This window comes from Dermacentor variabilis, chromosome 7 (assembly GCF_050947875.1).
Source record: "Dermacentor variabilis isolate Ectoservices chromosome 7, ASM5094787v1, whole genome shotgun sequence".
NCBI classification, from domain to species: Eukaryota; Metazoa; Arthropoda; class Arachnida; order Ixodida; family Ixodidae; genus Dermacentor; species Dermacentor variabilis.
This window is the reverse complement of record NC_134574.1, coordinates 54,832,669-54,848,704: the sequence shown is the minus strand read 5'-3', so window position 1 is coordinate 54,848,704 and position 16,036 is coordinate 54,832,669. Positions and strand designations below refer to the sequence as shown.

Here is a 16,036-nt window from a genome sequence, read left to right as displayed (position 1 = left end):
TAAGTTGCATCGTCCGGCGGTTACCTCAGCACAGCACCCGACGCTCTACCCATTCGACCATCCGTGACAAGTGACTCAAGTTGACGGGAAAGAGAGACAGCGGAAAGTGCGCTAAGTATCCTAGTAACGCTAATGACGCTAAATATTTCTCGATTATCATTCGTCTGTAACGTTCAGAAATAGCGCAGAAATTATTCAGCGTGTTTTCTTATTATGGCAAAGCGCCTATATAGAGGTAAATAAGACGGAAGCTATACTGTAGAAAGTTGTTAATTTTCAAGATAGTAGGAGAAAGGGAAACGAACCTTCGTTTGAAGTAGCAAGAAATGGTCGAAGTGAAAGGATAGAGCAAAAGTGGGCTCTGCGTTCTCTTGTATGCACATTCTCACGCTGCTAGCAAATTTCGATAGCAGCCCCGCTGCTCTATCGAAATGATTTCTAAATCATTAGTAAACTGCTGGCCAAATTTTATGTAGCAGCCCTAGAACAATCTGGCGCGCTGTGTCATTTAGGTGTAACGTTCCGTGCGTTATGGGCGTGTGCGAAGCATTGACCAGGCCGACATGGTGAAGGGCGAAAAACTTCTTGCGTCCTTTATTGCGCTTGCTTATAGAGACACGCCAAGAGCAAAGAGGAAAAAGTAAAGAGAAAGGGCACCGGCTCCTGCCGAGTAGAAATAATGACGTGGGTTGCGCTGGTAAGCGTACTATCAGATCACTATACATCCCTCTCCTTTTGAAAGTATACATATTAGAACAGCAGCTACGTTATGCACGTCCTCACAGTATTAAAAACTAAGGATTTCAAGACAATTATTGGAAATTCGAGTTGGACTGCAGACGTTCAGGTGGTCTGTACTGGCGGCGAGATCTTCGTAATGATGTAGTGGGGTCTGTCGCCATTGCAAGCGGTACGTTAACCTGGTCGGGCAGGTCTGGAGCGGCGTGTGTACTTTGTTTGCGTTCGTCAGTACCGTGGTCATCTTCCAGTGCTTCCTGGATGAAACCTTCACCTGTGGGGAGCAGATGTGGCCTGTTGCGATAGTGTTTTGTGGTCCTCGGTCAACACTTCGTACGATCTTGGATACACGTGCTTAACTACTTTCGCTTTCAGTGACCAAAACTTTTTATTCAGCCTAACAGTCTGTCCCTTTTCCAGTGGTGGTAGAACCCGCCTTGAATATTCCTTTTGAACATGTTTCCGCCCTTGCGTTCTCTGCTGGTTGCTGAAATCAGGAAGAGTCGATCTTAATCGATTTCCTTGGAGCAGTTCTTCGGGTGATCCTCCATCTTCTAAGGGGGTTGACCTGTGTGCTGTTATCGCCTGCCTGTGTGCGGCGTGTAACGTCACGACAGATAGCTGGACAACCACTGCGAGTGCCAAGCTACTTTTGACACGTGACGTCCCCAGAATGTATATTATCGGCCAGCACAATAAACGGGGGACTTTTCCCTTTCGTCACCTGGAGCGCGGCTCGTCGACTGTTCCTTCCGACACGCATACGCGACACGCTCGCATGCCGTGTCACCACATGGTGTCAGAAGTGGGCGGTGGTCAACTATCTCGCTGAGGCTGTGGACGGTGGCATTTCCAGAAAATGGCAAACAAGCCCGCAACGGTAATCCCCGGGCTCCAGCAGCCACCACCGCTGGACTTTGACAAAACGTCAGAGTGGCCGGCGTGGATCGACCACTTCGATGACTACCGCTTCGCCACAGCTCTCAACGAACGTTCGGGAGAGGCCCAGGTGCGCACGCTACTTTACACAATGGGACGCCAAGCCCGCGAAGTCTTTGCTACATTTGAGCTGACCGACGATGAAGCAAAAAGTTACGATGTCGTCAAGCAGAGGTTCGACAGTCATTTCGTCAAAGAGCGGACCATTGTTTATGAAAGTGCCTGCTTTCACAGACGCCAGCAACGACCAGAAGAGTCGGTGGATCAGTTCGCAACCGCACTTCACGTGCTGGCAGACCGCTGCGACATTGGGGATATGAAGAAGACTCATCCGGGACAGGTTTGTCGTCGGGCTCCGGGACATGCAACTATCCGAGGCCTTGCAGATGGATCCGCAGCTGACATTGGCTACGGCGCTGGCCAAGGCTCGCCTAGAGGAAACCGTGCGTCAGCAGCAGCAGAGCCTTCGACCGGAGGGTGCCCACATCGGGAGCCCGCCAGAACTTCAGGACCAAGGTGCCATCGTGGACGCCGTAGGCCACCAGAAACGCCCGCAGCACAAAGAGGGACGGTGCCCCTACTGCATCGGCGACGCGCACACGAGGTCGACGTGCCCAGCCAAAGCTTCCAAGTGCCACTACTGTGGTAACAAAGGACATTTTGCGAAAGCCTGCCTTCAGCGCAAAGAAAGGTACGCGTCTCGGCTGTCGAACATGGTAACAGGGAAACTTTCATTGGCGCGATTGACGCGGCCGGGAAAGCGCGCTATGTCCAGGTTCTGATAAACTCTGTGCCTATCTTTGCTAAAGTTGATTCGGGTGCAGAAGTGTCGGTTCTACCTTCTACATTTCCAGGATTGCCCACCCACCTGGATAACGCAGACAAGGTGCTACAGGGGGCTGGCGGGAACAAGCTCAATGTTCTAGGCAAATTTGTCGCAGAGATTGCGTGGAAACAGAGGACTGTCCGACAAACGTGCTATGTCGTTAGCCCTCTTCGCGACGTACTTCTCGGGCTGCCAGCCTTAGAGGCTTTAGGTATCGTTAAATTTGCCGACTCGCTAACTGCAGAGAAGCAACGGTATGAGACACTTTTTCCGCGCATGAGTCGTAGTCTAGGCACTATTCCAGGAGAATACACAATCAGGCTACAACCGGGCGCAATTCCACATGCCATAACCGCTCCGCGGCGAGTGCCGATTCCGCTCATGGAAAGGTTAAAGCAGGAAATCGAGACTCGTGCGCATGGGAATAATTAGAAAGGTAGACGGCCCCACGGATTGGTGCGCAGGAATAGTCCTGGTAACTAAACAGTCGGGGGAACTGAGAGTATGCGTCGACCTCACAAAGTTAAATAAGTGCGTCGTTCGTGAACGCTTCACGCTACCTACGGTCGAACAAGCATTAGGCGGGCGCGAAATGGTTTTCGAAGCTTGACGCCTTCTCGGGGTTCCATCAAGTCCGACTGAGTAGGGACTCTGAAGAACTAACTACGTTCTTGACTCCATTCGGGAGGTACTGTTTTACCCGACTTCCGTTCGGAATTACGTCCGCTCCGGAGTATTTCCAGAAAAGGATGTCAGAGATCCTATGTGGCCTGCCAGGCGTTGTCAACGTCATGGATGACATTTTAGTGTTTGGTAATACGAAAGCCCAGCATGACGAACGTTTAGCTGATGTTATGTCACGCCTAGCTAGCGCAAACGTGACTCTGAACAAAGAAAAGTGCCTGTTTGGCGTTAATAAATTGAGATTTCTGGGCCATATTCTGAATGAGAACGGAATTGAGCCTGATCCAGCGAAGGTCAGCGCTATTAAGAATCTAAACGCACCGAAAAATGTCACCGAACTGAGAAGCTTGCTCGGCATGGCCAATCACCTAGGTCGCTTTTTGCCTCACCTGCCGCAAACTACCGCTCCGATGCGTGCTCTTTTGCACAGATAGCGAATGGGTCTGGGGGTGTGACCAAGCAAAAGCGCTGAACGAGCTAAAGGAGCTCATTTGTTCTGCGCAGTGTATGGCCATGTACGATGCAACGCTTCCTACCATCCTTTCAGCGGACGCATCCTCTTTCGGACTGGGAGCTGTTCTTTTTCAAAAGCAGAAAAACGGTCACCGTAGACCAATAGCTTTCGCGTCTCGTTCTCTCACGAACACAGAACGGCGATACTCCCAGATAGAAAAAGAAGCGCTAGCGCTCACGTGGGCAGCCGAAAGATTTGACGAGTACATCCGTGGCCTAAACGTTACCTTTGAAACTGATCACAAGCCTTTAGTGTCTTTACTGGGCCAGGTGGCCATTGATGATATGCCCCCTCGAATTCAACGCTTCCGGCTACGCCTTATGCGCTATCTTTTCACGGTCCAGTACGTTCCCGGCAAATCGCTAGTCACGGCCGACACCCTCTCGCGATCCCCTGTAGCAGGCAGCGATTCTGAAAAAGGCTTGAGTGTGTCAGATATCACAGCGTACTCTAAGGCGTGTTTGCTTGGCTTGGAAACGGGGGACAATTTTTTATCCAGAGTGAGAGAATGTCAAATTAATTATCCCGTTTGCAAACACCTGCGCAGACTGTGTAAAACCAATTGGCCAAGGAAACCGAATGTTCCTTCTTTCCTCATGCCTTACTGGCAAGATGGAGCATGCCTTAGCATAATTGATGGTCTCTTGTTGAAAGGAACAAGGCTTGTAATCCCACAGTCTCTAAGAACGGAAGTGCTGTGTAGACTACATGATGGGCACCAGGGTATCGTGCGTTGTCGTAATATTGCTAAAGGTTCTGTCTGGTGGCCAGGATTGAGCACCGATCTGGCACAGTTCGTGAATCAGTGCACTGTTTGCGCACGACATGCCCAGCAACTAGCCGAGCCCATGATAGCAACCGCAACACCATCGTTTCCTTGGGAGAGAGTGGGAGTAGATCTGTGCGTAATCAACGGCCAGGCATATCTTGTCGCCGTGGATTATCTTTCACGTTACCCTGAGGTAGCCATTCTTCCTTCCACAAAGTCGGGAACGGTCATTGATAGACTGAAAAGTATTTTTTCTAGGCATGGAATCCCTGAGTGCGTGGTGACCGACAACGGTCCTCAGTTCGTGGCGACTGAGTTTGAACAGTTCGCTATGTCATACGGGTTTCGCCATGTCACCGTGAGTCCGAGGCACCCGCAGGGCAACGGGGAAGTAGAGCGAATGGTTCAGACGGTTAAGCACCTCCTTCTAAAGTCTAAAGACCCTTATCTGGCATTGTTGGCTTACAGGGCGACGCCCGGCATTCTTGGGGTCAGTCCTGCGGAAATACTTATGGGTAGGAGACTGAGGACAAGTCCCAATGCTACCATGTCATCGAAATCCGGGAAAAAGCAGCCCGAAAGTCGTGGCCAGAGACCAGACGGTGAGACGGCGGCAATGCCGCTACTACAACCGACGCCATCGGGCCAGACGGCTTCCCGAGCTAAAAGCAGGTGACTTGGTCTGGGTGACAGACATGCAATCCAAGGCCACAGCCCTCGCACGAGCACCGAAACCGCGGTCATATGTAGTGCGAAGAGACGACGGCGTTTGCCTCCGCCGAAACAGGAGAATGCTTAACCGTCTCCCAAAAGAAAGGGCGCACATGGAAACTTACGAATTTCCAGAAACCGCGGAGCAGCCGAGCGCGGCACAATTGGCTCATAGCTTAGATGGCGCGACTGCAACAGATTCAGCGGGGCCTCCAACTCGCGCGGTGGCCAGTGGTGACCCCACTCCCACTGTAACACGGTTTGGTAGACTGGTGAAGAAACCCATCCGACTGGGCTTTGATGAGTAGTGCTTTGGTGTTTAGTGTTCAGTGTTTTTCTAGTACAATATATGTTCTGTCTTGTACTTTCGAATGTTCTTGTGTGGGGAAGAAATCCATACGACGTGACTTTGAGTGGTTTGCTGTTCTGTTTTTTTTTCTGGTATAACATATTCTCTACCATGTATGTGCGAATGTTCCTGTCCTTGAAAAAGAGGGATGTGCTGTTATCGCCTGCCTGTGTGCGGCGTGTAACGTCACGACAGATAGCTGGACAACCACTGCGAGTGCCAAGCTACTTGTGACACGTGACGTCCCCAGAATGTATATTATCGGCCAGCACAATAAACGGGGGACTTTTCCCTTTCGTCACCTGGAGCGCGGCTCGTCGACTGTTCCTTCCGACACGCATACGAGACACGCTCGCATGCCGTGTCACCACAACCTGTAGCTAAGTAGCCCCAGCCAGAAATCTTCTCTTGCTTCTTTCGTTTTATTCAAAATTCTTTTAGTTACCTGTACGCCTTTCTCTGCAAGTCCGTTGGACCTCAGGAACTCCGGGTTTCAGGTGACATGCCTGAAGTCATGCTTGCAAGCCGGCAGAACTATCGGCTTCTGAACTGAGGTTCGTTGTCTGTGCATACCTAATATGGAACACCATATATCGCAAATATGGCATCAGCTTGTCAATGACGGTAGTCGCCGATGTGTCACTCAGCTCCTCCACTTCTTGAAAGTTAGAAGGAGCGTCATACACTGAAAGATACGACCTTCCACCGTATTCAAATAGGCCGACACCGACCCTATACCATGGGCAATGCGGTGCAGGTCTAATGATGAGTGGGTCGGTGGGTTGATTATATGCATAGCGTTTGCACACAGCACACCTATGGATCGTTTCTGTGATATCTGGGTTAATGCTTGGCCAGAAATTGAATCTTCCTGCCCTCCTTTACATTTATTAATCCCATGTGGCCTTCAGGCACTCGTGCCGTCATCACGCCTCTCATGGACACAGGCACGATCACTTTTGTACCTTTCAGTAGACTACCTTTCACAATTGACAGCTCGCCTGCGAATGGTTTCAGCTCTCCTTCAACTCTTTCGCCATTGCGAACGGCCTGAATTGTCGCGCGCGAATAGGGATCCTTACTAGTATCTTCGTTTAGCCGCTTCAACAGGACGTTGCTGACAAGAGCTGTAACCGCACTCACAGCATGGATTTCCACATCGGCATCAGCGTCTGCATCACCCTGGTCTGGCATCACGGCTGTGGCTCGCGAGAGCATGTCTGCCAAGATGAGGTCTTTTCTGCAACGTATCGAAGGACATAGTCATATTTGAGCAGACGCATAAAAATCATTGTAGTCTAGGCGGCATATCAGCGATTGCTTTTTGAGCTATAGCTATCAATGGCCGGTGATCAGTTTCCAAGACAATCTGTCGACCATGGGTGAAGTAATGAAGCTTCTGGCAGCCGAAAGTCACTGCTAATGCTTCCTTTTCTATGTGTGAATAACCCTGTTCCGCGTCAGTCGGCAACCTTGATGCGTACGCCACAGGACGCCATTCACTTCCGTGACGCTGCATGAGAGCTGAACCCAAACCATTCATTGATGCATCTGGTGTCACTTTCTTTTCTTTCTGAGGGTCAGAGATAGCTAGCAGTGGCTGCTGGCCGAGGCTGTCGCAGATATTGCGCCATTCATGCGTGTGGCTTGGTGTGCATGAAAATACAGCATCATGCTTCATTAGGCTGCACAAAGAAGACGTCCTCTGCGACAAAGTCGGAAGGTACTTGGGAAAATTTTTGGCTACATCCAGAAGACGCTGTACTCCCTGTTTATCGGCCGGAATGAGCATCTGTTTCATGCATTCGATCAGCCGTTGGTTGAGCTTTATGCCGTCTTTCGAGATAATATCACCCAGAAATTTAATTACGTGAACACCAACCCTGCACTTCTCTGCGTTTAGCTTAAGACCAACTTGCCTAGCAGCTTCGAGTACGGATATCAACCGATGCTCGTGTTGTTCCTGCCAGATTCCACAAATCAAAATGTCATCTACATATACATGAACGCCCGGTAAGGAATCAAATATTTCTCTCTGAGTCTTCTGAAATACTTCTGACGCAATTGCAAAGGGCATCCGCAAGAACCTATACCTTCCGAAAGGAGTTGTGAAAGTGCAGATTCTTGACGTTTCTTCATCGAGAGGAATTTGATGAAAACCAGCTTTCGCGTCAAGTCGACTGAACACCTTTGCACCGACCACTTCTGCATCTATGTCCACCCGCCTTGGCATTTCGTAATGCTCCCGTTTTATGCTATCGTTGATTATCCTGGAATCCATGCACACCCTCAACTTTCCATCTTTTTTCTTGACAATTACCAATGGGCTTCCCGATTCAGTCGGTTCGTTGACCTTTGTCACAATGCCCGCTTGCTCCATCCCCTTCAGCTCATTGCGAAGTGGTTCCTTTAGGGCCAAAGGAACTCGTCGGACAGCTTGAACCACTCGGACGGCAGTCGCAAACAGGGCCATCTTGTAGTGTCACTGTACGCAGCCGGTACCTTCGAATAGCTTGTCGAATTCCTGCATTACTTGTTCGGAGTTGCTTGCTGCCATGCGTCGACTGTCCTGGTAACTAGCCCGAGCAATTAACTTGCCTTGAGTCCGAGCAGTGCCTGCCTTCCTCTCTTGGAGACGAAGAAGTCCAAATGCTGGCGTCTGTCACCGATGACTACTTCTTGGCTGATGACACCTAGATGTCTGATGATTGCCGCATCGTACGACCGCAAAGTGGTGTTGCTGCGTTTGACAGGCGGCATTGGCCGCAGCTTCCTGTAGGCTGAATACGGTATGAGGTTAGCTTGAGATCCCGTGTCGACTTTGAATTTGAGTTCGTCGCCGCCAAGGCTCGCTATCACCATCCAATCTAGTTCATTCCGTATGTCACCGGTACACACACCTAAAATTTCAATGTCGTTGCCATCACCGTCATCCTGGAGCCCATCTGCGAGCGCCGCTCTTCAGCAGCAAACAGCAAAGTGATTCCTTGCGTTACAGATTCTCCAAGTTCTGCCATAAGCTGGGCAGTCGCGTGGCCTGTGTTCTCTGCCACAACGTGAGCATTTGAACGTTTTTGGATGCTTGGTTGAGATCCGAGCGTCATGACTGGATCTACTTGGTTTACTATATTCGTCTATGCTTCGCATTGCAAAGCAACTGCCTCTGATACCTTGCATATTTTTTTTCGGCCTTGGCCAGCGTGAGCTCGTTGTCTTGCAGGAGTTTGACCCGGAGGCTGTCATTGCAAATGCCGATCACAATTTGGTCGCGAATCGTGGAGTCTGTCAGCTCTTCGAAATTGCACAATCGGACTTGTATCCTCACGTCTCGTGCGAACTGTTAAAAACTCTCCCCCGCTGTCTGCATCCGCTTCCGGAACAGATACCACTCGTATACTTCGTTTGTTTGAGCATCCCAGTAAGCGCCAAACTTGACAACGACAGTCTTGTAGTCTTCTTTGCGTTCACCTTCGGTGAATGAGAAGTTGTTGAAAACTTCTAATGCGCCCTCCCCTGCTAAGCTCAGTAGCACTTCTGTCTTCGTTGCCTTGCTCAGGGGTTTGTCATGCGGCTTTGTTACCGTTAAGTAGAGCTCCAGCATCTGCTTAAATCGTTGCCAATTCCTGCCGATATCACCTGTCATGAGTAGTGGTCCCGGTGGCTTCAGCACATCCATGTCTGTTCCTGGGTGCGCCCGAGGTCCCGCTCCCGCTGGAAAGTGTTGCACTGGGCGGCCACTTCTGACACCATGTAACGTTCCGTGCGTTATGGTTGTGTGCGAAACATTGAGCAGGCCGACATAGTGAAGGGCGAAAAACTTCTTGCGTCCTTTATTGCGCTTGCTTATAAAGACACGCCAAGAGCAAAGAGGAAAAAGTAAAGAGAGAGGGCACCGGCTCCTGCCGAGTAGAAATAATGACGTGGGTTGCACTGGTAAGCGTACTATCAGATCACGATACATTAGGTCAACTGAGCATTGCTCTCTTGTTTAGCGTCTGGTTTGGCGGCTTCGATTTCCATTAGGGAACGTCTATGGGGGTGTGCAGTGCGATTTTTAAGAATGGGTGAATATTCGAAGTTTCGCGTAGAAATCCAATATTACACAATAACTAGTCGCATCCGTATTAAAGAAAGGAACTAATTGCTATTTTCGAAAATTTTAAACTAAAATGGAACATATCCAACGAATAGGAGTTTACATGCAGCGAAGCCATGAATAGGCGGAACATGAATTTGTATTTATTCAATGTCCGCATAATGTGCTGCGAAGGCTTTATTCAGACACTATAGAGAGGTTATTCCATGCCAGCGCCGCTACCGGGGATGCGTGAAGGCGAGCTTTCTGGTTCCTTTGCTTCCTGTCCCCGCACGGCCGGAGCCGCCGCTGCAGCGAGTGATGATGATAGTGGTGTATTAGCATCCCCTTCGAAACGAGGCGGTGACAAATAGTCACCTAGCCTGCTTGAGTTACTCAGGCGTGTCATACATGCTTTCGATTCTAGCTTTTTTGTATACATCTCTTTATTATTTTTTCTCTTCCTCAGAACACCTCTAGCTACCTCGCAACGCTGCCTATGCATCTAACGGATCCAGTCGTATCAATCTCTTCCCTGCTTTCCTTTTCTCCACTAATACTCCAAACGTCTCTCGCTTATTTCGACAGCTAACGGGTTGATATTTCCGCGGATGCGCGGAGGCGAGCGCTCTCTGGCGGTGGTGCGAGGAACCCAGTGGCGTGCGCTGCGCGTGTCATCCGCTGTGATTGGGTGGCCTACTCGGTTAGTGAACAGCGAGGCCGCAGCACCCACAGTGACGAAACCCGGCGAGGTTCACAAACTTTTTGACTTACAATAAGTCTGTCGCGACAGCTGGCTGTTAAAATCTGGCTGCAGTTCTCCGTAAACCGAACAATGCCTCGCGAGTTACCAGACCTCGAACAACGACAACGTTCTTGAAGACACACAGAAACAAAATGGGAAAGTAAAGCTTTGTTTAATGTTTCGCGGTGGAAGCCTACATGACATGCTGTTATTTTTGCAAGTAGTTTGGCATTCAGCGTTTCTGGAAGTCTAGTCATGAAGCAATTTTGTCTTTCACTATGCATCCAGTGATGCCTTAAATGCAACGGCCCTCTTTAAATGTGTATATAACACATGAATCATTCAGCCGTTCGTAAATTTCTTTTTTTCTACAACCTCTCATATTTTCGACTACCGTTTGTTTAGCGTTTTTGGAAGGCTAGTCATACGCCAGCCATTCATTCTTGGAAATCTTTTTTTGCAACCAGGCTGTTTTAGTATTGACAATTAGTGATCTTGTGTTTAGAGTTGATCCTGATAATCAGCTCCCTTTTTTGCAGTAATCAGTACAGGCGTACGTGGGGCCTAGCTATACCGAAATAAATATGCACGCTGTAAATATATGCGTCAGGCGTATGACAATTGGATATTCAATACTTGCGATTCCTATTCGATACGTATTCTGAAACGTCGGTATTCGCCCACCTCCAGTTTTAACGCATCGTTCGATTGGCCCGCTTCCGCACGCAGCACTGCGAAACGCGGCGCGCAGTGCAACATCCCTGCGACGTTGTAGGGCGGCGTAAAATAAAGCTTGTCTTTGCAGTGACATGAAGCGGCCTATTTCGCTTCTGCTGTTGGAATGAGTATGCAGCCACTCGGGAGTCACGCGCAGCTGGAATAAGAACGTGGGAAGGAAAAAGTGAAACCGCAGCTTCATTTTGTGCCACGCTTTTACGTTACGCACGGGTTGGACAGAGAATCGAATGTGGCGGTGCAGCGTACGTAATGAGGTAAATTGAAGGGATAATTTGACGCCAGCCATCTCGGTCTACGTGACCATTTCGAAAAGTGAGAAGACTAAACTGCACTTTTATGATGACTGCCTCATCATTCCAGTATAAAAATAGGCCGTAATATAGGTAACTATGAAGGAAATTTTTGTAATTATATTAATTTGCAAGTTAATTGGTGTATTTTCGCGAATGATGTCCGCCTGAGCAGATAATTAACCTATAGTGACCTCATTACAATAGCTTTTGTAGTTTTTTCGAAAAAAAAAGCGATTGAAGTAAAAAAAAAAGAACAACAACTGTCTCATCACTCGTAAAGTCTAATCAGAGCACTCAAAATATTTAGCGATGTGCATTCCTTTTTCAAATTATGTGTTTCTGCACTACTTCGCTAAATGCGTGTATAGCTGTTCGCTGGAACAGCAATGCATTTCACGACGTGTGTTCAGAATGTAGTTCTTGAAAATTGTTCTAAGTTTTAAAACGTTTGCTGGACTTCTATTCTGCAGTTGCAACATTCCAACCTAGTCAGTATAATTAGAAAGTTACAGTAAAATTGTAACAATTATAATACTAGTGCCACAAAGCATCCAATTTTCTCAATCGTATTTGGCTCTTAAAAATAGCATAAAATTGCCGTCCCGTACAATGAATTGTTTGCCTCAGTTGCTGTGGGCGTCTTCGTGGATTTTGCTATAACTGTATCTTGTATCTTACATGCACGACACTTCGTATGATGTATCAAGAATGCAGATACTGATGCACGTCTTGCCGAATGTATCATGATATAGACGCAGGATACCAAAAGAGTACGTTAAGATTGTATCTAAGATGCATGTATTTTCGATATTGCCCAGCCCTAGCACATATTTTATGGCAAATACACAGTGCCCGATACTGCCTATTTGGGCCCAGATCCAGGGGCGAATACCAGTGGTCCAAGTTGTCTTTTGCGGCATGAACTCAATGACACATCTAGCGGCGCCCAGCAAGTGGACCAAGTCGTGGCATGCAAGGTTAGGTACATACCGCAATGGGGCAAAGTTCCCAAAGAATGTAATCTTACAAAAGGCCACCGTTTTGTACTAAGCTTCACATGCAAGTGATAGCTGCCTCACGTAAGCTATGTGAAAGCTGATTTTATGTCGGACAGAGTAATTTCAAATAAAATTTACGCCAAAAACTAGAGTTCCTCATGTAACTATTGTCTCCCGTATGTAGGCTACGTGAAATCAGGTTCAATATATGGCAATGCAAGTTAAAGGAATTATGGGACGTAATATATAAACTGTTTAGGACCTGTATCGTATGTAAGTTAGAAACCTGAATGCGCAATATAATGCCGATAGTTTTTGCGTCTTTTTGCATGAATAACTTGTAAATGTAGCGTTTAAATGTTTTTGTAAAACGCGTTTTGTCAATAGTATATATATTTATGGCTGACCTAAAATATTGCAGCCACAATACACTGAATATTTATTTAAGCTTGACATTTTTTCAAATAATTGCTTCCGCTGCTGTCTCATGCGAGCGCTCCTGCGTTTCCAATGGGACGATCTAAAGGTTTCTAAAGGGACAGCCCGAGCTCAAGATCCTCGCTAAGTAGTGGGCCAGTCGTGCACACTGCTAAACGAAAAGGTTGGGAAATTAGGATGTCCACGGAAGTCTGATCCTGTCAGTAAACAAATATTCCGACAAAAATCAATCAACCAATCAATTTCATTTACCAGAAACAAAAGGAACTTGAGGGACACCTAGGCAAAAAGCTGTCGCAGCAGCTTGACGGAGGCCCAGGGTGCCTTACATGGTAGTAGCACTCACATGATATATACACAGAAGGCTTTATACACAACAAACATTACACATCGCACGTATGCATAAAAAATGACATTTTACACTTTAATGCAATATACTAACGTGTCAGTATAAAAAAAGAAATCACGCAAACCATTTTTATTTAGCGTATCTGTGGGCTTATATTTGTTTAGTACAGCTGGTATAATATGTGTTAAGGACTGTAGGCTGTAATTGTTTCGAAACCATTGTACCTTCCCTACCTCTGGGTTTCGTGTAGTATGTTTTGTGTGAGTGCAGAGTTCTAGCTGGGCAAGGGATGTAATATAATTCTTAACATATTCGGATGAGAAGTAAAATGTTTCTAGTAATCTATGTTCGTATAATTTATCTACGCGGTTCAGTCTGTATTTGAGAAATATTTTATCTGTTGGTGAAAGACGATTAACGTTCTGTATATACCAAACGATTTTCTTTTCGCGTATTACCAGCTTTTGCAAGTTACATTTAGATGTTGTAGCCCAGACAACGTAAGAGTAATTTATATATGATAAGAAGAGACCATAGTATATTTGAAGTTTTGCTCTCTTAGGTAGAAATGTGCAGCAACGTGCCATAGCACCGGTAACCGCAGAGAGTTTGCCGCATAGATGTTTGATATGGCCATCCCAACGTAAATTAGAAGCAAAATATACTCCAAGAATGTTAAATTCTTCAACCAGTTCAATGCTTTGGCTCTGAAAATAAACAGCATGACTAATGTTAAGTGGTTTATTTTTTGCGCGAAATATTACAACTTTCGTTTTCTTTGCATTTAAGCTTTTTTGTCTGTGTCCTATCGGACAAACTAGCCATAGTTTTATTACATTTTTGCACAAGTTCATTCGCATCAGGACCTGAGACACACAATGGGCAATCATCCGTGTACATAATGAACTAAACCTCACCGTTTACGGCTACGATATCACTTATAGAAACGTTAAACAAAAGTGACCCAAGAATGGACAGACGAATTAGATACACAATTTGGCAATGGAATTGTAGAGGATACGATCGAAAACGATACATTTTGCAACAACACCTTAAAGACAAAGAAAACCCGGATATTATAATGATGCAGTAAACAAATGGGCTGGCAAAATTGTCGGGTTACAAGCTCTTTGGTAGTGCCGAATGGGAGACGAAGGCGCTAACGACGTTGGTAAAGCGAAATCACTCGGTCGTTCAACACGACACAGAAGTTAAGTCAATCGATCACATTCTTTTAGAACTCATACCCATGCGGAAAACGAAGGACCGCCTCTTTGTATTAAATATTTATAGCAGTCCAAAGTGCAGACACCATAAATTTCGATCGCTCTTTAAAAAAACCCTAGCCATAGCGGACAACCGAGCGGTAGTGATCGGAGGCGATTTTAACGCCCAACACGCGGCATGGAGTTACAAAATCGAAACTCAAAAAGGCAGGAACCTATGGCTAGACGCGCAACAGGAAGGCCTGACCCTCGTGACCGACCCATCGGTTCCCACGAGAATAGGAACCAGCGTTTGCGCGGATACTACGCCAGATTTAACATTCACCAAGAACATACGGGACGCGCAGTGGACAAATACGCAACACGACTTTGGGAGCGATCACAATATACTAGAAATAACGGTAAGGGCAGGACCGCGCAAGACAAAGGGTAGACCACTTAAGATTGTCGACTGGGACAAATTCAGGAAAATAAGGGAGGAGGCCGACGACACGACACAAGGTATTGAGGAATGGACCGAAAAACTAAAGGGAGATGTGGCGGCAGCTACGAAAACAGTCCCACAGGAGGCGCATTTAGAGAACGCAGACAGTAAGCTTCTACACATGTGGGAAGCTAAGGCAGGGTTGCAACGGAGATGGAAAAAACAAAAACACAACCGGACGCTTCGTAGAAAGATAGCCAAATTGAACAGGAACATAGAACAGTACGCCCAGCAGCTATTCAAACAACAGTGGGAGGAAAAATGCAGCAACATGGACAGTCAGATAGGAATGGCAAAAACGTGGAACATCCTTCGATATTTGTTAGACCCGGACGGGACAAAGTCGGCACATAGGCAAAATATAAATCGGCTAATACAAACGTACCGAGGGACAGAGCAGGACTTCCTCAAGGAAATCGAGAAAAGATACATCTCGCAAGCGCTGCCCGTCATACACCCTGACTACACAGGGCAGGTAAATGACGAATTAGACAGCAAAATCGGTGAGTCAGAGGTCAGGGCAGCCCTGCAGAAACTCAATACCAAGTCGGCACCCGGACTAGACGGTGTAACAAATAAAACGCTAAGGAACTTGGACGATGAGTCTATAGCTAAGTTAACCGAATATATTAACGAATGTTGGGAGGCAGGGCAGATTCCGCAGCAATGGAAGAAGGCACAAATCGTGTTAATACCTAAACCGGGCAAGCGACTGCAAATTGAGAAGCTGAGACCCATATCTCTCACTTCTTGCGTGGGGAAACTCATGGAGCACGCGGTCCTGGCGAGGATAACCACCTACCTTGAAGAATGGGACGCGCTCCCGCCCACGATGATAGGATTCAGGAGAAACCTCTCAGCGCAGGACGCTCTTTTACAACTAAAACATCAGATTATAGACGATTCGGGCAGATCGACAAAGGCAATTCTCGGGTTGGACCTAAAAAAGGCCTTCGATAATGTAACACATGCAAGGATACTAGATAGAGTAGGCGAACTAGGACTGGGAAAACGCACGTACGATTATGTACGCAATTTTTTAACTTGTAGAAAGGCAAAGATTACGATAGCGGACCTAGTTTCGGAGGATATCGAGATAGGCAGCGCAGGTACGCCACAGGGCTCGGTCTTATCACCGATGCTATTCAATCTGGCGCTAA

At 47.3% G+C, this 16,036-nt stretch overlaps 1 protein-coding gene across 1 annotated transcript; it reads left to right on the top strand.

Annotated features, from left to right (window-relative positions):
* The first annotated feature begins 1,597 nt into the window (after positions 1-1,597).
* Positions 1,598-6,083, top strand: LOC142588639 (uncharacterized). Its single transcript, XM_075700467.1, has 3 exons — positions 1,598-2,017; positions 2,064-2,368; positions 5,972-6,083. Exons 1-3 carry the CDS (start codon positions 1,598-1,600, stop codon positions 6,081-6,083), a joined length of 837 nt encoding a protein of 278 aa, XP_075556582.1.
* Positions 6,084-16,036: the final 9,953 nt, after the last annotated feature.